This window comes from Zingiber officinale, chromosome 4A, assembly GCF_018446385.1.
Source record: "Zingiber officinale cultivar Zhangliang chromosome 4A, Zo_v1.1, whole genome shotgun sequence".
Classification (NCBI taxonomy): domain Eukaryota; kingdom Viridiplantae; phylum Streptophyta; class Magnoliopsida; order Zingiberales; family Zingiberaceae; genus Zingiber; species Zingiber officinale.
This window is the reverse complement of record NC_055992.1, coordinates 140,817,280-140,840,314: the sequence shown is the minus strand read 5'-3', so window position 1 is coordinate 140,840,314 and position 23,035 is coordinate 140,817,280. Positions and strand designations below refer to the sequence as shown.

The window sequence follows — 23,035 nt, the reverse complement described above, 5'->3', positions numbered from 1 at the left end:
ATACACCATGGTTTAAAATATTGACTGTATCAAAATTTTAGTTTATGACCAGAACAATATGGTTTCAATCCCGTATCATGCCGTGTCAATATGATTTCGATATTTTTTAAATGTAACATATATTAATTAAAAATAAAAAATTTAATCTAAATATTAAATAACATACAAAATAAATAATAATAATAATATGTGATCGCGGGTGCCTTCGTATGATAAATAAATATATAATTTATTATATATTTTTTAAAATAAAATAATATATATATATATATATTAAATTAATAGGATAATTTTATTAGGGTTTGATTAAGCATATTTAGATTATTCAATTTATAGCTAGGAGTTGATTAAGCATATTCCATCCATTTCGCCAGGCACATAACGAAATTTTAAACCATGGCATGCACTGATATATTAAGGATCAATCATAAAATATTTATAACCATGCACTAAGATAACAAAGTCATTTATGTTTTCAACAATTCAATATTTTTAGGATAAAAAAAGCATATTTGAGTTTATTATAATTTAGTAGAGTTGTGGTAACTAATAAATCTCCAACCTTAGGATACATAATAAATTTCAATTAAGCATAATTGTATTTATGTCCAGTTTGCGGAAGAGGAGCTTTGTGCGCCGGGCTGTCCTATTTTATTATTAAATTTGTCATGTATATTGCAATTGTTAATTGTTATACTAGATTAGGTACCTTCTAGTGCTTACAATTATGGTGATGAAATTGAATGCTTAGCATGTTAAACCCAAGAGACATACCTGCTGACGAAATGCCATTCTTTGACAGGTAACTTGATAAGTCATCGCAGGAGGCACGCTCAAGACAATAAATAATTGAGCAAGCATTTCGATTAGACTTCAATAAATTAGAGAGATCAGCATAGGAATCATCCAGGAGGTCTTTATATCGAACTGCAATGATAAAACATGAATGGTATAAACCTCCACAAAAGAAAATGAATGCATTTCGCTCTTTATTTTTGCTCAGAAGAAAATAACAGAAAAGGAATTAAAAAATTTTAAGATACAGTGTCTAACAAGATTTGTAACTGTAAAATAATTTCACATTGAGAAGGCTGCCTTTGACAAGTATCATTTAAGCACGGAGTATCATAAGCTAGTATAAAATGTTTGAATAACTAATAAAGAAAACAAAATCATTTTAAAAACAAAAAATAAGGTAAATTTAGCATGCTTCTCACTTTGTTCTCACCATATGATATTACCTTCATAGAAAATATTAGGTCGATTAAATGAAGCCCTTAGAACTAATGGTTGTCGAAGGCATAATGATTCTATCACATCCTTCTCAACTCTGCATCACAGAAAAAACTTGAAGTTAATACTACCAAAATATTTCAATTATGCATAATCAATAAATTTCAACACAAATATTCACCAAAATTAAAAATCAAGTACCAACTAAGACTATTTACTCTCTTGAAAAATCTCGAGTCCCTATTTTCAATAATATTTATAACAATACTTGTTCCATATATGCATCTTAAAGTAAGAGTTTAAGTAAAATAGAGAAGTTACATATCTATAAAATTTAAGATATCATATAGTTTATAGTAATAGGAAGTAAAAATCTCTTATCATGTCAGAGTTTCAATTTTAACTAGAATCATATTATTTCTAGCATGCCAGCATTTCAATGTATAGTGTCAGTGGTGAACTGATAAACTTTATCTCATCTAGAATAGTACAATTTTATTATTATTATTCAAAAATAAGTTACAAAAAGAATAATAAAGCATAATCCTAATTTTTCATGAACCAAACAAAGCATGATCTTAATTTCAACATACACAGATAAGGTATTCTTTGTCTTGGAGATAAAAGAGAATCATTGAAAAATAATAAAACAAAACAAAAGACATTGATATATGTAGAAATTAAATGCTACTGGCGGAAATTTCTCCTTAGAAGTTAGAATTTAACTCACTGTGAAGCAGCTGTGGCAGTTAAAGCCAGAATTGGGACTTCTGGAAGGTGTATCCTTAGTGAAGATAGCTTGCGATAGCTAGGCCTGCATGCAAGAACATATATTGAATGTGTTGATAGGCTAACAATAGGTCTCAAACATAAAATACTATTCCTCTATTCACAACCTGATTCTTATTTTATAAAATACTGAGGCCATTGACTATATACAACAACCATATTGAAAAGCTTTGTTGCTAACCTGAAATCATGGCCCCATGATGAAATGCAATGAGCCTGTAAACATGGAGTGGACTATTAGAATCACAAACAACAAATAGAAGCAGCTAAAATATTCCTGCTTGAACCAAATCTATTGTGCCTAAGGCTGTATATGAACCGAACGTAACAAGTTTGGTGTCAGTTTGGTAAGAGCTTGTTTATGTTTGTTCAATATACACTAGATCAATTAAATGCATAAACTTAAATAACTCATTTAACTAAATAAGCAAGCTTAAATACATATGTGTTCAGCTCGTTAACGTTCGTGAACATGTTTGTGAACCAAGTTCATCAATAAAACTCCTATCAACTTGCTAAATAAATAAAGAAATTTTCAAAATGAACAAATAAATTTATATTATCAAGCTCAATAATTAATCAAATCAGCCTAAAATGGAAAAGTTTCAATCAATCAAATAAACTTAAATTGAGAGCTCGATAACATCTAAACGAGTCAAGCTCAAACTCAAAAAAAAAAAAATCAAACCAAGCCAAGCTTGAACAATCATTTTAACGGCTTAGTTCATTTCAGACTTGGCTTGGCTCGGTTACCTTATCAAACAAGATTGAACAACACAGAGTTTGGCTCGGTTCGGCTTATTTACAGTCCTAATTGTGCCTATACCTCATCAACTGCTACAAGACTCAATAGGCCTCTTTCATAAAGCTTTTTAAGCTTGGTCATGAATCCAACTGTTGCAACCAACTCTGGAGTCACATACAACAATCTGACAGATGGCTTTCCAGAATTCAGGTCCTCATGAATCTGAGAAAACAAATTACGAAGATAAAACAAATTATCAACAATGACTGGTTTTCTCATATTATTTTCTGTTAGCATATAAGTTCTTCCCTCACAACTCAAATATATGAGCCAGATAATTCACTTTTATTTCGAATGGTAATTAGAAGAAACATGACTTTTAAATTACTAATTACCACAATGACTTACCGAATTGCCATATCAATAGAAGACAACAAACATGTAATTGTCCTAGGATACGAACACAATAAATTGATACAAAAGTAAATCTAACTCCTATGACTAATATGAAAGTATAGTGTCATGCAATATGATCATTCACGCTCACCAATTTATATTTGCTCAACAAACCAAGTTGTTAAACTTATTCATATGACAAAGATGTAAATGGAGAGAAGTATTAAGAGATGAGGAGAATGGAAGCTGGTTAACAGGGAACCCTGCCAATAAGTTGATCTCTCCATTCCCAAGAAGTGGTTGTTGGAGCACCCAACAAGTACCAATTCTCTGCAAATTGAGAAACTCACCTCAAGTTAGCCTATTGTGTATAAGTTTCCTCACAATGACATATGTCAAAAATGTTAAAATTTGAAGTTACGTTGATGTTCATTGATCATGTCTTTGGAAAGATAAATTTGGTAAGCATTGGAACAAAATTTCTTGATATGATACAGTCCAATTTTTCATGCTGTGGTCTAGTATTACATGAATTCAGCTTTAGTCTTAAAATTTTTAGTTACGACTTCAAAAGAACTTAAACTGTATTGCTTATGCTAAGTCTTAGACACCAGGATACTGTTAGGTTTGTAAAAAGAGATCCCAACCCTCTTGTTTAATCAGCTCCAATTCTTTACATTCTAATAAAGTTTGATGCCTCTACGAGTGTTTCCTCTCTTGCAAAATCACCAATTGCAGCATGCAATCCTGTTAGATTTGTAATTGAGACAAGGATTTATCTTCATCATAGTGGTGTTGCATCAAGTGGTATCAAAACCCAATGACATTAGAATCCTTTCTTTGGACCTCATCATCCTCCATCATTACACACAGGAGCTCAACAATCTCCTTTCCAAGCGCCATCTTATTTTGATAGACAATTAGATCTAAATATATCCGTTGATTGGTTAGCTGGTGTGAAGATTAATTTAACATGCATGATCTGATCACCACCGCCAAGTAGTGATCCACTAAGAAATTTAGTGATGAGATTAAATAGAATAAGAACAACAACAACAGCCAAGTGTTTATCCCAGTAAGGTCGTCTATCTTGATCCCCTACAATGTTTTTATTTATATTTAAATTTTATCTTATTTTATTGTTGCTAATTAAGTCTACTTTGGTCTGCTTCTTCCCCTATTAATAGGTGTATTTGTCGTGCTCTCACCTAAACTAACTAAAGCATTTATTAGATGTTTAAGTATGTATTCATACAATCATAAATGCATTTCTCGGAGTTTTACTTTAATAAGCGAAACCCCAACTTTCTAATATTCTCGTTTCTTATCCTGTCCGGCCACGTATATTCGCACATCTACCTTAACATATTTTCTTTGCAATTCTAACCTTTTGCTCATGTGCTCACTTCATAACCCAACATTCATCTCCATATAACATAGCATATCTAACCATCATTTTATAAAATTCCCTTTGAATTTTAGAGGTACCTTACGATTATAATAAACACATTTTATAAAAATTTTCTTTGAATTTTAGAGGTGTCTTACGATTATAATAAACACATGATGTTCTCGTCTATTTCAATCATCTTGTTTGTATCTTATATAAAATATGCTATCAACCATTCAATCCTCTAACAAAAATGATCTTAAATATAAGTAACTTATCATTCTCTATTTAACAATTATATTACTACGTGTAAAGGCCAGCCCGGTGCACAAAGCTCTAGTCCCGGGAAGGATCAGACCACATTGAGCGTATTGTACGCGCCTTACCCTACAAGACTATTTCCGCGACTTGAACCCGTGACCACAAGATCACACGACAACAACTTTATCACAAGGCTCCCCTTCAATTGTCTTGCTACATATACTACTAGTAAATTTAATTTTATATATTCTGTCTTTACTCTACTAAGTTAAAAATCTTTAACTTCCAATGTCTCGTACCAAGATTTGAACTTAGTATTTACTCTTTCACATATCTCATTGACCAAAACAATATTATTGGTAGACTTGACTACGGTTCGGAACCGCCGGTTCGACGGTTCCAGGCAGGTCGACCCTTAACCTTAACCGCCCAAGACGGTTACGATTCACGGTTCGGAACCGCCGGTTCACAATTCGGTTCACGATTCAAGATTATTATGTTAAAAAAATTAAAAATTACAAATTAAAAATTAAACATTTAAAATTACAAATTAAAATTTATTGGAAAAAAGGGTCTGCACTTATTTAAGTTGCCTACGCATCCCCTTAAGGGAATCGAAGTCCACGTAGTTCTTTTATATTTTTATTCTTTTACATTGTCACTCACTTCCATTTCCCGTTCCTATCGTATTTGTTCCTTCAGTATCAAAATCTTCAACTTCGTCATCTGAAAGTTGCATTCTTTGGATTCTTTTCTCCGCTCTGATCCAATCATCTAATAATACTTGGGCTTCCAATGAGTCGAGACAAAGTTGATCGTCGTTCATCTACTATGTTGCCGCCAGCACTAAACGTCTGCTCCACAGCAACAGTTGATAAGCTAAAATTTCTTTGGCGATCACGGAGAAGACGAGAAAGCTTTGAGACTTATGTGACCACCACTTTAAGATATCGAAATTTTCGCTATCTGCTTCATTAAAATCAAAATAAGTCGTAAAATAATTCTCAAGTTCCTATGTGGAACTTGAGGATCCTCGTGGACGTTTTGTCTGTTCTTTTAATAAAAGTTGTGATTTTGTAAGTTTTAAATTACTACTAGTAGTTTGTTGTATTTCAGAAATATTAATTTGTGTTCCATATTTTGCATAATATTGATTATAAATATCATATAAATAAATTCTAACATTATATATAATATTAACTGGATCAGGAGAAGAAGAATCTTTAATTGGAATTAAAGCGTCATAATATAAAGTTAATATTTTTTTGTAAAACTTCTAATTTAAATGTAGGATCTAAAGCAAATGCAATTAAATAAATTTCAAGAATAAAATAAAAATATTTTTCTCATTTAGTTTTCATAGCTAAGATACAAGGAGATAAAGATTCATTATTAATATATTCATTTAAAACTAATACTATACTAGAAAAATTTTCTAAAACTAATTGAACAGTAGGATAATAAACACCAGAAAGTTGTTCGGTTGCATCATTAAATACTTTTAAAATTTCACAAATACTACTACAAATATTCCATTTTTGTGAAATAAATATATATTAGTATTGGTATTTTGTGTAAAAAATGAACATAATAATTCTTTATATTCAAATGAATCTTGTAATAATTGGTATGTTGAATTCCAACGTGTTAGTACATCACGTGAAAATTTTTTAGATCTCATTCTAGTAATTTTACAAAACCTACCCCATTGTTTCATTATAGATGGATGAGACCATAAATAAGAAATTGCAATTCTAATTGATTTAATATAACTTCCTAAAATTTCTAATCCATCTTGAACACATAAATTTAAAACATGACATACACAACAAATATGAAAAAATAAACCGCCAATAATAGGTTGACAAACAAAGTTTAGATCATCTATACAAGCGGTATTGGAACTAGCATTATCTAATGATATTGAAAATATTTTATGAGTTAAGCCAAATTCTTCTAAAATTAAACATAATAATTGTGCGGTGTTATGAGCATTATGTGATTCATCAAAAACTTTATAAGCTAACAATCTTTTTTTGGAGGTTCCAAGAGTTATCAATCTAATGGTAAGTCACACCCATATACGAATGTGTTTGCCAATAATCACTCCAAATATCGGAACATAAAGAAGCTTTATTAGCTAATTTACTAAATTCATCAATTAACTTCTTTTTTCCTTGTTTTACTAATTTTTTAATTGTACGAGTAAGTGTAGTTCTAAAAACACGTTTAGCACATGGATTAAGAGATTCTTTACAAAAATCTTCAAATGTGCATTTAGATCCAAAACTAAAAGAAAGATGTTCTACGAAAACAAATTTAGCTAATGATTCTCTTAATTTATTATCCGAATATAAAAATAAACCGGAATCGGTACTACCGCTAGTTGAAGAAAATCTTGATAATTGTATTTGAGAACGATCGAGTCCATATTCCGTCGAGTGCTTCGTTTCTACATGTCGTTTCAACGACTCATAGCCGCCGCTGGCTTAGAATTTGTAGGAAGCATTGCAGTGCTTACATTTTGCACGCATTTCTCCCGACGGAAGAGTGACCTTCTCAAAATGTTTAATGAAAATATAAGACTTTAGAGGATGAAATTCCCGAACCTTAGAAGTAATTGCATCGGTACTTCTTTGCGTTTCGGGTGTCGGATTCGGAAGATGCTCGATCTCATCATCGGCGGATTGAATGTGAGGGTCCTCCTCCGGCGGATTCATTATTTCCTTTCCCTTCCGAACTCAAGATGATGCACCTCCGCGGCCTCTTTCCATTGTAATTAAAAATTGGAAACGAAAGCATCTAGAGAATACGAAATTGAGATTAAGAGTAGAGAAGATGTGTAAAAATGATGAAATGAGCTCTCTATTTATAGAGTTCATTGATCAAAAAACGGTCAAATGATTCTAACCGTTGAAAAAAATACTCAACCCCCCACCCTCCCCCAACGGTTAGGAACCGCCAGTTAACTGGCGGTTCAAGCCATTTTAAAAAAAAAAACAAATTGGTTAAACCGGCGGTTAACTGGCGGCCCACCGATTTTGCGCCAAAGGAACTGAAACCGGCCTGACAACTTACCGGGCCGAGTCAATGGGCAACGGGCCCGTTGACCCTATTACGAGCTCGGATCGGGTCCAGGCCAGACCCAGCCCCGGGTCGGATCTAATTATCAGACACAACATACACCATGGTAACATGTTTTAGATGTATCTAGTGAGTTCACTCATAACTAATGTAAAAAAGATATGGTCTCAGAGTTGATCCTTGATGTAACCCTATTTTGATAAGAAATGAAAATGTATAGCTTATGCCGTCAACCTTTCAAGCACTAATCCAAATTGATTTTCAATCACCTTTGTATCCTTAATTATTTTTCTATTACTCTTTCCTATAGTTTATAGTATGGTCCATTCGCTTAATGCCTCTATAATTCACACGATTTTATACGTCTCCTTATTTTTATATAGGAGACTAGAGTACCTATCCTCGATTACTCAAACATTTTCTTCGTTTTCAATATAAGATTTAATAACTTATAAGTCATTTAATACCCTTCAATATCTTGCTTTCTAAGGAACTTTTATACTTGGGAATATTATTCGATTTAATTATTTTCCAATTTTGCATCTCAATTAATGCATGTTCTACTTCTAAAATTTGAATTCTTCGACAAAATTTTAAATTTTTATTTTCCTCTAACCTAAGTAAGTTTCCTAATTAAGATAATCACCAAAACTTTTATTAAAAGGTTGATAAAAAAACATCTTCTATCGCTCCTTTATTTCCTCATTCTTTACTAATATATCTTATTTGAGTAACATACATTGTTTTCCTCTCTTTCGTTTAGCTATTTTTGAGATATATTTTTCCCCTTCTTTTATATCAAGTTGTTGATAAAAGCATCCGAAAGTTTCATTTTTGGCTTCACTCATTGCTTTTTTAGCCTTTTTCTTAGCTACTGCATACTTTTTAAAATTTTCTTTGTTCTTACAATGTATGGTAACTTATAGATTGTCCATGTTTTTGACACTTTCTCTTATACTTCCTTATTGCACCACCAAGATTCTTTATTTGGTGGTTTATCATTTTGACTCGCCAAATACACTCTTGGCTCTATTTTTAAATTTGATGTTATCTTATCTCATATCGTAGTTGAGTCACCATATATTTTCTCATAATACTTGTACTCCTACCCTCTCCGTAAAGATACTTTGTTTTTCATTGTTTAACTTCCACAATTTGGTCCTATTTGGTCCTAGGATCCATGCATTTTTTCCTTCTACTAATACTATGCTGGAGGGGCGTATCCAGTAACTTATCTTAAGTGTTTAAGTTTTCTCCTAGGATGACCTTACCATCTTTATAAAATTTTCTATTTTATTCCTAACCATAAGAAAGACAATTTGACTTATTATTTCTACTTGAACGTAAATCGTGTTCTCCCCTCTAGAAATTTATTATTGTTATAAGTTCATATACTATCGCAAAATCTAATATAATTTATCTTTCTTCATTTCTTGGTTAAAACTATGGCCCCTATGTACCCTATGATATTTCTCATTTCTTATTCTACATGTCATTTAAATCTCCTATTAAAATCATTTTGTTTGTTAGAATTTTTTATATTACCTCATCTAGATCTTCCCAAAATATTTCGTGTCTTCATCTAATCCTATTTGAAGTGCATATATGTTTATTATATTAATAGTTTCTTTTGTCACCACTATCTTAAAGAGTTATAATTTTACCTCCCTAACTACTACTATTTGTCCCTTAATAAACTATCTACAAAATTAGCTTCTCCATTTCTCATTTTTTCCTATTAATCAAAACTTAAAATCCAAGTTCTCTGTTATCTTTGCTTATCCTCTACTCATTTTATCTCTTGTAAGCACAAAACAATGAATTCTTCTTCTAATCATCATTATTCATTGCCTCCATTGTTTTGTTAGTGACCATTCCTACATTCCATATTTTAAATCTAATGCAATCGGTATTCCTATTTTGTGTGCTCATATACAACCTAAGATGTGAAAACTTTTGCATATTTAACATTACACTCATGTTCTCGGAGAGATGTAGTGGTCTTTACCAAGATGTTGTAGTCAGACCCTGCGACACGTTCCTTCAAGAAAACAATCTAGTATTAATATAATAGTTTAATGGATTCATACATAACATTAGTTTTCATTTAACATTGATTAGCAACTTCATGCAACCCTCGTCCTTTATCCAGCTTGGACTAGTCATGGCAGAGTTTATTCACTATGGCTAGAGTTGTTCAAATAAAATGAGAACAAGTAAACAAACACCTACCAAATATTCATCTTAAAGAGACATTGCCCTTACAATGGATGTGATCCCATTATTTTAACAATCAACTACATACCTAATTTACAAATATGTGGCGGTCATCCTTGAGTAGCAGAATATTAATCCAATTAAAATTATTTCTCAGGAAATATGAAAATAGGGAAAGACTTATGTCCCCTTGTTCAATTCATTAATAATTAACTTCGGATAGAAATCAAAAAAGATTTATACACTTTTCACATATTTGAAAGAAGCAAACCATAAAGTTGTAGTGGTATTTTGAACTCAAGAAGTATTAGCATAAAGTTGTAGAGATTGAGTACTACCTCAAGCACAAAATTCCATGGACCAAAGTATACAAGCCCAAGTTGAAATGGAAAGGATCTGAAAGTAACCAAATTTTGTACTTCAGAAAATAATACCAAATGTTTCTACTTTGTTCATTGACCCCCCTCTAAAATTAAAGATCTTCTAAATCAGTTGCATAACTTCAAAGGAATCTCATGATAACTTGGTCCCTTTTAAGAAGCACCTTAATAACCATAAGATATCCAACACCACTATTTTCTCCTAAGAACAAGGAAAACTTTTACAGCCTTTACCCCCAAGAGAATCTATAGGGAGGAGAGGCGAGCTCAAATATAGGGTTCTCCCTCATCTACCCCAATGGAAACCCAATGGAGAGGAACCAAAATCCTTCTTCATGGAGACATTTTTTGACCAAAAAGCCATCTAACCAAAGTCAAATGGATAAAGTAATGTAGCACTAGAAGCAAAAAAAAATCCCCATTTACTCGTCTCCTTCGTCTTTGCCGCTCAAGAAGCTTAGGAGCAATTGGCAATTTGCGTGCAAGGTAAGGCAAGCAGGTTGCGAGTGAGGATAATCAGGCCTGTGAAAACCGTCAGTGAGTTGGTACATAGCACTCAGGCAGCAGGCATTTGATTTTTCCTTCAACAAAGGTTGAAGGCTACAATACAACATTGTGAGGACTTGTGTAGAATGCCAAAGGCTACAAAAAAATTGTAGATAATATAGTGAGGTGAGGTCACGCGAGGCAATAGGACAAGGTTATTATGTTTGTTTCTCATTTCCTCTCCTTCAACAAAGTTAGGATAAATGACCACAATGTTATGTCTGCCACCCCACCCACCCATCCCTTTCCTCTTTTCTCCCTCTTTTATTCCCACTATGTTGGGTGAACAAAGTATAAGAGAACAACCAAATATCTTTGTTACTTCAAAGAATGGTTAAAATGCTATAAAGTACTTATATATTATGACTCATTTATACTACCCTAAGAGAACTCAAAGAGAAAATTGAGTTTTGTAATATTCTCAGAATAGAAGATATTGATTATTCAGTTGACAAATCCATAACACTTATTAATATGTATCCTATGTTGGTACTTATAAGTTTCATCTTATAAACCTAGAGGGGGAGAGTTATTTCTCATGGTTTTTTAGCATAGAGCTTTATTGAGCAGATACGAGATGCACATTTGGATATTAATTATATTGACATAAAGATACTAATTATTCTAAGTAATGATTATTATAATTCCTACTTCTGAGGTTGTAAGCATGAAAGCATCCTATATATACTCCTCTAAGAGTGTTCTTATCCATTTAAGTTACACTGGAAAATATTGATTCTAATGCTCATTTATTTTAACTTGTCAACTTAAATATTGATTCAATTTTAATTATGGAGGATTTGTCAGCTTACTATGCAACATCTGAGCCTTCGCCTTTGCAAGTTCATGTTAGGCTACATTCCTTTCATCTTAATATTAGGCTCAATCCTCAGCACTAACATTTTCAAGCATTACGACTACAATAGACTTGTCCAGAATGTTCTCATTTTGTAGTAGGTGGCAGCTTTTCCTTATATTTTTAAAGGGCAAGCAAAAAGGAAGTTGATAAAGTTAATGATCAATTTTCCAAGGATCCAATGAAGATATAACTATTTCTCACATATTGGAAGGGACGCTCAATATAGATAAGTCCAAAGAAAACATAAAGATGCAACAGTTCTTTGCCAACCAAATAAAATGAAGAAATTTCATTCCCTTAAGGTCAAAACTAAGATGCCTATGCAATAACTACTTAATCATTAGAAAGGATACAAAAGGAAAATGTCAATAACACGTCAAGAGTAAAGCTCCCTTTAGTGGAAAAAAATGATGCAAATATTACTAGATTAATTAACTGAATTGTCCAACAAAACAAACCAGATCATGGACAACTTTTAATTTATTCTAATCACAAATCTTAGTATTTTTAATTTATTGTCCATAGAGAACTTAGTCTATATTGTAGCATATTTTAGAAGATTGGGCTATTGTTAGGTCTACATCAAAGATCCCAACCAAAATCTTGTTTAATTAATTCCACATTATAATAACCTTTGTTCCCTCCCTATTATATGGCACGCATTCCCACATAATTCTTGGCCGAGACATAAAAATTTATCTCTATCGTGCTAGTGATGGATCATGGCCCCATTTAGTGGGATTCAGAATAGGCACATAAACTATTATTAGATTAGGTTCATGCCATAAACTAGAGATAAGGGATATTTTCTATCAATAATCGCAGTCAAAGAAGAAGATTGGCAGGGGTTCAATTTATGTGTGTTAATTTTAGGGTGTTCTGCTCTTTAAGATTGAAGAAAATATAATTACAATTAGAGTGGAGGACAAAATTGATATAAAACTTATAGTTTCATATTAGATTAAATAATTTACCATTTGGAAAACAATGATCATTTTAGAAATTAGGATGTTGAAAGATAAAATAAGTAAGATAATAACATAACACTTTGACATTATAAATATTTCTACTAAATCTATTGAGTAGTATGTTTGCGACACTCCATTTGTGATGAACAAAATGTGCACATCATAACCAATGAACCGATTTAGCAGGCCTGAAGATTTTTTTATCAAATAGCTAGCTGTATGATAAATCAAAGAATCTCATGAACAATGTGTCAAAGAAATCCCACAAGATGAAATAATAACTCCAAAATTAAAAGCATGGAAAATGAATAAAACTCCAGATCGTGAATAATATTACTTAGCCTCATTGAGTTTGTGATCTAAGAATGCAATTAGATTAAATGTTTATTTTAGAGCAACCACTTCAATTCATACATGAGCTCATAGTTTCAAGTGTCAATTGATATTAGTCAATATGGTTGAAACATGTCATCCTTGCAGTTGCAGTCGATTGATACCAATATTGTGTCAGCATGGGAAAGTGGCAATCGTTATGTGGTTCATACCGACATAGTTTTAGCCCACAACTCACTCAACAATTTCTTCTGTTGTTCACAATGAAAAGATGAGACAATAAAAAAAGAGGGAAAGCATCAAAAATAGCAGTGATAACAATAAATAGGACTGATGCTGAAATCAGAGAAATTGAATGCAACCATATTTTATACCAATGCTTGAATTAACAATTATATTAATTTCTAATGGTTATCAACATATCTCTATAGGAATGTATAGAAATCCATTGCAGTTACAATAGGGTACATTATTTAATTTTGATTTAAAATTATAAGGTGATCCCACTAGGATACTACAGAAATCAAAATCTTCATTCAAAATGACATTTTGATATCAGTAAGGTATAATCATTAATTAAATATTTGTTACATGTTTATCTTATTGCTTTAAATTTTAATTTGATTAATTTTTAATTGCTAAAAAAAAAGGGCAACCCGGTGCACGAAGCTCCTGCCATGCGGAGTCCCGGGGAAGGATCCATTGTACGCAGCTTTACCCTGCTTTTTTGCAAGAGGTTATTTCCAGGATTCGAACCCGTGACCTTTTGGTCACATGGCAACAACTTTACCATTGCGCCAAGGCTCCCATTCATTAATTTTTAATTGCTAATGGCTTATATTTGAAATAATCAAGTTAATTGATAGAGGGAATTACTGGATTATAACACATTTTGAAGCATACTGAGTGCCAAATAGCATGGTACCAAAAGCTTCGCATTCGTATTGAAGACTAAATCTCTTGAATGGAATGACACTTCAGACCTTGCATGAGATACATTGATTTCAATGTTGCTATTTCTTCAAACTCATTTGCTGATGTTATAAATTGTGTAAACAAAACAGTTTCAAAAACTTTAGCATGGTGAAAACATAATTAAAAAACTATAGGTAATGCAATTTGCTACCTTCTGTTTGGCATCTGCAGCTAGTGTTGAAGAAAGAAATTCAGCAGAAATACCTTTCTTCCTCAAAAATTCAACCTGATTTTCCTAAGCATTAAAGCAAAGATGAATTTGCAACATGCAGAAAATATTTAAAAAGAGAATAAATAAATAGATAGTCAACATGCTTACCATGAGTGCTGCACAAAGGAAATGAGAATGGCTATCAGTCAAAAACTCAAAATAATAAAGTGAAAATACTTTCATATGCATTCCAACTAGATCCCTACTTCTAAAAACTCCAAACTAGAACTCCAACGTTACTCGAAATGGTGTTGAATGGGAAAAAAAATATACATGCAAAAATATTTTTCTTGTTTTGGAATTGATTTAGATATTTTATTTTCTGAAGCGTTGATAGGGAGTTTTTTATATAAATGTGAGCCTTATTTGGGTATTCCTAACAAGGAGTGCTTGATTTGGCAATTTGCCCAATAAGAAAGCAACCTCTTTTATAAAATCTGACATCAGGATTTCTAATTATAAAACAGATAGAAAGCATTCACCAATCAGTGGACAGATCACAAGCACAATGCCAGATTTTGCTACAGCTGGAATCTGATAACACAGAGATTTTCCACCTCCAGTTGGCATGAGGCAGAAACAGTCCTTTCCTGTAATATAAATAGCCGCATCATACTGAATTCATAAGGCTCTAATATTTAAAGAGGGAAAAACCAATGCAAAATGTGAATGAGACAAATGACTAATAATAAAAAAGAAAATTTTTGAATTAGAATAAGGGTTTAAAACTGGCATTATAATGATCATGTCATTTATTCAAATATTTTAAATAATTATTTTTTATACGAAATTAATTAGATTTCAGCTTGATTGATTAACCTATCAAAAAGGACCTAAGAGTGGTAATAGTAGTCAAATCTTCTTCGTCAACAAAACTCAAGAAAATGAAATTGCCCGTCACATAACCTTAACTAATCTACAGTGGTAAGAATTCGAGCCCTTTTTCCTCCTATCCATAGTATATCTCTCGCCCTCATCCTCCTTGGCTTGACAACAATAGTCATCAGTACAAGAAAATTCTTAGGCTAAGTAGCAACAAAACCTCTGAGTCTGTAATGTGTAAATAACAGCAAGATCTCAACCTTTCTCTTAAACCCTTTCTCCTCTCCATGAACAGTTTGCAACCTCATGTTAGGCAATGAAAAATCACCGTTCTTGTGCCATTGAGGCCTTTGTACATGATCAATAGGTGATTGCAGCAGCAGCAATGAGTCATAGTGGCAGTAAGTCTCAAAACACTTCTTCCTTATGTAAGAGTTTTCCGTATGCCACTCACTTGTGGCATTTTTGGCCATGATTATGGGTAAATTTGTGCATGCTAATTTGTTAAAAAGGGACAGTCTAGTGCACCAAGCTCCTGTCAATGCGAAGTCCTAGGGAAGGGTCGGATCACATTGCCTATAAGATGATCAAAGCATTTCTCTATACACATAACTATTTGGATTTGCTTCTAAAATTGCTAGGATTCAAACTTATTCCTTTGTGTGTATGCATGTATGCTAGTAAAGGTGTCAACAGGTGATGCTTAGCTTGTGAGGAACATGGTTGGGTGGCCAATTCTAGTATAGATGTCAATAGGTTGTGTCGGGTCGAGCTTAGGCCAATTCTAGTCATGCCTAGTATGGTAGTATAGTCAGGACCACAAGAGTCAAGTCAAGCAGAGCATGAGATGGTCAAAATGGCCTAATTTTTTAATATATAATTTTTAACTATTTTTAAATTACAAAAAATATTTTTAAAGGAATAAATATTAATAAATTAATATTTGTGCTAATATTATTGTAAAAAATCAAATTAACAACTAGTTTACTTAACATAAAAATATAGAGGTTGGACTCACCTACATGTTTCATACTTGTGCCAGCAAGAGTTTGCAAGTCGCGACACTCGCACTTGATACTGACCCGCACCATAGGTCGAGGTACTTGGGTCATGTCATATCCGATCAAATACCATATCAAGGTCAAATATTATATTGAGGTCAAATATCATATCAAGCCGATCAAGTCACGTTTATATGCTAGGGTTACACCACAATGGGATCACATATAGATTTATACATATTTGTATATTTGTTAAGTTATTTAATGCATGTCATAAACTTAGTGGTATAACTGCTACTAGCTATTAATTATGGTAGTGCATGAATAGTGACAAATTAATGCATGACATTATATATAAGCCATTTAACATGTCATTGTGTGTACTAAGCTTCTTAGTTTTCTTAGAAAATCATCTTAGGAATAGTGTTATTACCAAGTGATAAGCACTTGCATGTTACGATTACCATATGTCTATGTTATTCCAATTAAATGTCAAGGAACTTAAGTAGCTTAATGACATGATGATACTCATTCATTTACTAATGTAACAAATTTGTAAATGGGAGTATGCAAGTTGCGTATAGGTAGGTGTTTTTGTGGTTTAGCAGATGTCGCAAACCTTCCTATACTGGGAGTATAGGGAGAAATCCACGGGTCCATGCACAACCACCACTAATAACAAGGAAAATTAAATTATAACATGGTGGATAGATAGAGATATTATTAAGATACAGTTTTAGCTATATATTTGAATTGGTGAGATGATTAGCAAATTTCATGTGACAATATTATTGCAATATCATGCTACCTACCCCTTTTGCTTTATCATTAGTTATTATTTGCACTCCTATCAAATTATCCCTAGGGAACATCACCTTTGCTCTTGCATCAAGATGCTTCTAAAGATAGTGTTCAAGGTGTCAAAAAGGTGTCCAGATGAATTATCAAGTGTTGCACTAAGATATATTCATCATTAGATTTTTGAAAATTTATTCACATGGGTTGCAAAGATTTTTTAATCATGTGTTACTTTTCATTTTTCTATTGTTTATGCTATGTGGAGATCTTTGATTATTTCGATTACTATGGATTTGAATTTTATACTTATAATGTAACCATATTTATCATTACATTATCATGTGAAATGATCATATTTATTATGCCACCCTTTTACATTATAGTGCTCTATGTTGGCCATTAGAATTCAGCAATGACAAGTGGCATGCCCTATCTAGCACACTTCTTACAAATTCCAATGGTTGGCACAGCATTCCCCAGTAATATTGTCCAGTTGTTAGGTTAGGTGGCATTTGATTCTTTCTTAGAAATCGGAATGGGAATGGGAAGTATAGTATTGTGGAATGGGAAGGGTATGAGCATGATTATCACTCTTAAAAATAATGTTTAGTTACTTGAATATTTTCTAACGGAATGAACTAAAATTTCCACTTTTACCCTTAGCGGAAAATAAGAGAAAAAATTAGATGTGTGAGAAAAATATGATGAGAGAGAATGATAAGAAAAAGTGTGATGAGAGAGAAAATGTTATGGGAAAGAATGAAGAGAGGGAAAGAGTGATGAGAAAAAATAAGGAAAGAGAATGTGATGGAAGAGAGTATGATGAGAGAGGATGACGTGAGAGAAGGTGTGATGGAAGAAAATGAAGAGAGACATGTGCTGAGAGAAAATGAGAAGAGAGAGTGTGACGGGACAAATTGAAAAGAGAGTGAAAGTATGATGAGAACAAAATTAGGAAAGTGAGTGTGATGGGAGAGAAAGCATGATGAAAGATGATGAGGAGGGAGAAAGTGTGATGAGAGAAAAAGTGTAATGGGAGAAACTGAAGAGAAAGAAAGTGTGATGAGAGAAAATGAAGAGAGAGAATGTATGATGAAAGAGATTGAGGAGAGAGAAAGTGTGATGCTAGAATGAGCAGTGAGAAAGTGTGATGAGAGAGAACAAGGAGAGAGAAATCGATATCAAAGAAAAATTAAACAAATATATTAAGGGTATTTTTGTCCAAAACTTAATTCTCATTCCCATTCTCATCAAAACCTAAGGAAGGAGGTGGGTTTCATCAATACACAAGTTTTTGAATTTCATTCCAAAATTTTAATTTCATTCCCATCAAGCAAATTAATTCTATGTATGAATATTAACGAATTGAACACATATGTGTTCAAGCTTTTTCATTTAGTTTATTGAGTTGTTCAAGCTTGTCCATTTCTAATTTTCAAGCTTGAACATGAAATTTCAAGCTCAGTTGAACTCAATGTGCATTTTAAGAAGCTTAAATATGTTCATTTCATTTCCCATTGTTAACCAACTTAAGAATGTGAAGAAGAAGCCCTGCAAATATTGCAGCAGATTTTCAAATATTGAACTAATTACTACACACATTCAAATTTGTACAGTATAGCATATCAGTTTAAGAAGAAAAAAAACGCCCATCCATGTTTCACTATAGAGCACAAATGGCAAACTAACTGCAGAACTAGTAACCTGATAATACTGCATCTATGGCCTCCAACTGCTTTCCCCTGAATCCAGAGTAACCAAAATGGTAGCTTAGAAGGTTTTCTAAGTCTTCCTTTCTGAGATTTTGGCTCCCCGAACCCTTTATAGATTTCACAGGAAGGACTGATTTCTTCATTTGTTGCTGCAGAATGAAAAGTAGGTTATGTCAAGATACTAATAAAAATAGTGCTACTTTCTTGAGTTCCTAAAGAAAACCCTAGTTCAACCTTATGTGTAAATTCACATATGGAAGAAATGGAGAAAAAGGGGAAAAATCTTATGCACATTGTTACCATTTGCAACATATCCAGCGGCCCATCCAAAAGCCCAACACGATAAGTGAAGCTTGGCAGTAGAAATAAGTACGCAAGCCAGGGCTCACATTTATATGATCGCGTTCTTCTAAATATATTCGTATGCTGCAGAAGGCAAAAGAAAATAGAACTTTATGAAGAAAACTCACCGGTGAAGGACCAAAAATAGGAATGACCAGAGAGAAGAAAACAATCTTCTGAACGAGAAGAACAGAAGAGGGGAAAAGAACACGAGCACCTGATGGACGCGACCGATAGCGCTGCTTCCGACGAGATTTGGGGCGGCAGCGCACCGCCAGCCCGCCCCGGTGACTGAGGAGGGAAAGTGGTTGTGGGTGAGTTACACGGCTACAGGAGTTTTCGTCCCATTCGATCCCTCGATCTGGGGTAAACCTCCATCCATTGAAAGATGGTGGGGCACGGGCTCCCTGTGGCCTGTGGGGCCAGGTCTAGGGGGCCGCTGGGCGGCGGGATCCACCTTTTGTACAATGGTGGGGCACGGGCTAAGGAAAGCAGAGAAGGTAGGACAGAGAGGACGCGCCGATTCATTACTAGGTGGAAAAGAAGGTTATTGGGATTTTGGCCTTATCCACCGTCGGCCCATAGCGTTTTGTTCTCTGAACAATTTTTTTCGATTTTTCCATCTTTCTAGAATATATGTATTTATAATAAAATATGTACATGAATGATTTAAAATTGATATTTTATCTTTAATATTTTTATAATTTTTGTAATTGTTTGTAAAATTTAAATTTAACGTAAAAATTGATGAAGCAACAACAGGTGAACAATTATGACACGTCAATTTAGTATCTCACATTATTAGCTGAGTTCACTATTCTTTTTGTGTTATCATTTATATTTTACTTTTTAAATTTACTTCCGTCAACTTTTTTATGATATTTCATGTTCACTGATCCCTCATATGCTCCATGTCATCCTTTACCCATCTCCACGACTCTCGGGCCACAAGATATCCAAATAATTTGGTCATGTCAAGTAATCTCCATATGTATTCCATTAAATTTTTGTAAGACTCAAATACACATATCAAAAATATAAACAAATTTAGTTTAACTCTTTACCCACATATCAAAATTTATTATCATACTTAAACACTAAGGAGATTAATTTCACTGACAAGGAGGATCAAATGTTTGGTAAGCGATGAAATGTTAGCAAGTCAATGCTGACTAGATGCCAAGCAAGGTTAATTTCCCAAAGAAATTACTTGCACATGAAAATCCTAATGAGCCAAGGTTGATTTGAGGTTAAGACAATGATGATTTGAATTTCATATCCCTCTTTATGATTGAGCTATAGCATATGAATTAATAATAAATGATTTAAATGATCCAACGCAGGATCTTGTCGGAGATCTACAACAAATATGCAAAAAAATAAAAAATGAAAGCAGAAGCATAAAGACATAAATTATAAATCTACATCTGAATCCAGAGATATCCTCATCCTTCTTATCGCTAGAAGAATCTAAAGATCAAAACACCAATTAGCTACATGACATGACCAGAGACGGATCTTCACTAGGGTTGTCTTGCGCTATAGCCTATTTATCCATCTCTATAATACATTTTCGGCATTGTGCTAGTGGAGATGATGGTGGCCATTGAAGATAATGGGCATTCGTCGAGCGCCTAAGAGGGAGGTGAACCTAGCAATTTGTGGAGCTCTATTCCACTACGCGACATTGTTTGATTGCCTCGACTTGACTGCCCCTCGACCGCCCATGGAGCGACTATGGCTAGAGAAGATTATGTTGGGGGGAGATCAAGAACATCATCGCGTGCAAGGGTGGGAGAGGAAGGAGTGGCACGAGAAGCTGAAGCAGTGGGCGTAGTGGCTCAACGTTGCAAGCTTCGTCATGATGCTACTCAAATACTACGCTCTCATATAGGCCCGCCGCCTACTGTAAGGCTTCTGGTGTAAGGTGTAAGGTGTAAGGTGCAAGAGGAGGGTGACGACTGCTCATCATGCGATGGCAAGACCGGCCATTCTTCTTGGTATCGGCACGACAATGCTAGTTGTACAATTAACTTAACTTGTTATCTTTTTTTCCATTTCCATTTTTTTACATGTAGATGATCTTTTTGGCTTCGTGAAATGCACAAATTATTTGAAACAAGAATACTTCTCTATGCTCTCTTTTTTTTTATCCTTATTTCTTTTCCATTTTAATTGATCCTTCATTCAATTTTTGATAACTTTCGGTGATATAATCAACTATCAAAATAAAACAAGATAGATGATCAGGCCACAAATTATTTTATCTTATGCGATTAGGATGGATGATGTAGATTTTTTCTTCTACAAGGACTCTAAGGTTTAAGCCTCCCCCAATTATAATTCCTAGATTCGTCCCTGAGCATGATCTTCTATAGGTGCGAGAGCAACAACTCCGTAATCTCGATCCGATAGGGAAAACAAGAAAACAGTTCACTTTCCTCTCCTTTGGGGATCACACCCTTTATATACATAAGGGGCTCAAACTCGTTAGCTACTCATTCATGCTAATGGTAACAGGCTAATGGGTTCCACATACATGAGTCAACATCTAATGCCAAAAACACATGATTCAACACATAAATTAGATCACTTTAATGGGTTTGTTTACAATGGCAATCTGTGTGTTATTAATTGACATGTTAACACACCTTTTGGCGATTAAATCCAATAATCTTTCACTTGTGCTACATATGATACCGTATATAACACAATATTTTAGTTGAGCTCGACAATGCCAAAACTATATAGATTAAATACCTTTTTAGACAATTTAATCCATTAACTTCATTAGCATAAAATTAAAGAATCATAGTTTCTATAACTATAACAACCCCAATAGTAATTGCAATATCAATGTTGATCCTGTCCGAGTGCTGAGTCGACGGTCGTTGAGGACGTGGTGCTCTCGTTGACTCCGCGCAGCCCTGTGAGTGACGTAGACCTTCGGCGGGAACCTACAAGCACAAAACCAAGCCGGGAAGGGGTTCCCGGCAACGACCCTCCGACGCTCAAGTTAGCCTCCTGCAGCAAGAAATTGAAGTAGAATGACGAGAACTATGGCTACAGTGATGTGTCATGCATACCTCCGTTGAAGTCTGGGGGTCCTTATATAGGGCTCCCTGAAGACGCGTGCACGCTTACCGAGACGTGTGTACTTCTCAAAGCATACCTATAATGAGTGTGTCAGAAAAGCGTGTCTATGTCATACCTTAACGGACCGGGCATATCCCTGATGTGACAGTGGATGATTCCACCGTACGATTCTCTGCCTGACCATGTCGCCAACCATGCCGCTTGTCGATGACGCCTGCCCCGAGGAAGATATTCCCTCCTGCTCATCTTGTCGTCTACAAGACTGAGTGGGGGGTCCGCTCGGCTACGCCCCCATACTGCTGAGGGAGTGACCGAGCCGAGTGGGAGGCCCGCTCGTCCCCTAGTGCTTCATCTTGCTCTCGCCTCGCCATGCGTAGTCGAGCAGTGTCCACCGTTCAGGCGAGCGGGGACTCCGCTCGGCCCCTGAGCGTCGGAAACCCAGCGTTGAGCTGGGCTGTCGCGCTACCGCCCGGGCAATACATCGGTCGCCCGGCCGAGCCCGAGATGTTGACCGTGCTAACTCTGACCCCCACGTGTCATTGGCTCCTCTACCATCCGAGTCTCACTTTACCCCTAGATCGCATGTCTCCCCTTCAAGTCTAGTTGAAGGAGGCTGTAAGTCCGACTGACTGGACAAATTGGTTTAGTGCTTTGCCGGCCGCTCGGAAGTGATGATGAAATGATTTAGGTGGGCTTGGGCGATTCGCCCGGGCGAACCTTCGTTGGTCGCTCGGCGAGGAGTGCGTCGATACTTGTTAATCTTATCGCTCCATGTCCGGGTATGCTTGTGGTCAAAGCTATCGTCATCGAAATCTCCTCGGAATTCGTGCAAATCCCCATCATTAAAATCGAGCACGCGACCACGCCGAGTAATGAC

General features: G+C 34.5%; 1 protein-coding gene across 4 annotated transcripts in view; it reads right to left on the bottom strand.

Moving 5' to 3' along the window:
• The window catches only part of LOC121971504 (ATP-dependent DNA helicase Q-like 3), a 35,267-nt gene extending 15,829 nt beyond the window's left edge, over positions 1–19,438 (bottom strand). Inside the window, exons 1-11 of one of the 4 annotated variants that reach the window (XM_042522808.1) lie at positions 19,280–19,438; positions 19,021–19,146; positions 18,713–18,869; positions 14,870–14,977; positions 14,496–14,503; positions 14,328–14,411; positions 2,849–2,989; positions 2,204–2,238; positions 1,964–2,047; positions 1,242–1,330; positions 775–927 (exon numbers count right to left, since the gene is read on the bottom strand). In XM_042522808.1, the coding sequence (XP_042378742.1) occupies positions 775–927; positions 1,242–1,330; positions 1,964–2,047; positions 2,204–2,238; positions 2,849–2,989; positions 14,328–14,411; positions 14,496–14,503; positions 14,870–14,977; positions 18,713–18,869; positions 19,021–19,032 (871 nt within the window). In that variant the 5' untranslated portion in view covers positions 19,033–19,146; positions 19,280–19,438. The remainder of the gene's footprint in view (positions 1–774; positions 928–1,241; positions 1,331–1,963; positions 2,048–2,203; positions 2,239–2,848; positions 2,990–14,327; positions 14,412–14,495; positions 14,504–14,869; positions 14,978–18,712; positions 18,870–19,020; positions 19,147–19,279) is intronic. The other 3 variants (XM_042522809.1, XM_042522810.1, XM_042522811.1) reach the window with 3 other exon arrangements.
• Between the last annotated feature and the right edge of the window lie 3,597 nt (positions 19,439–23,035).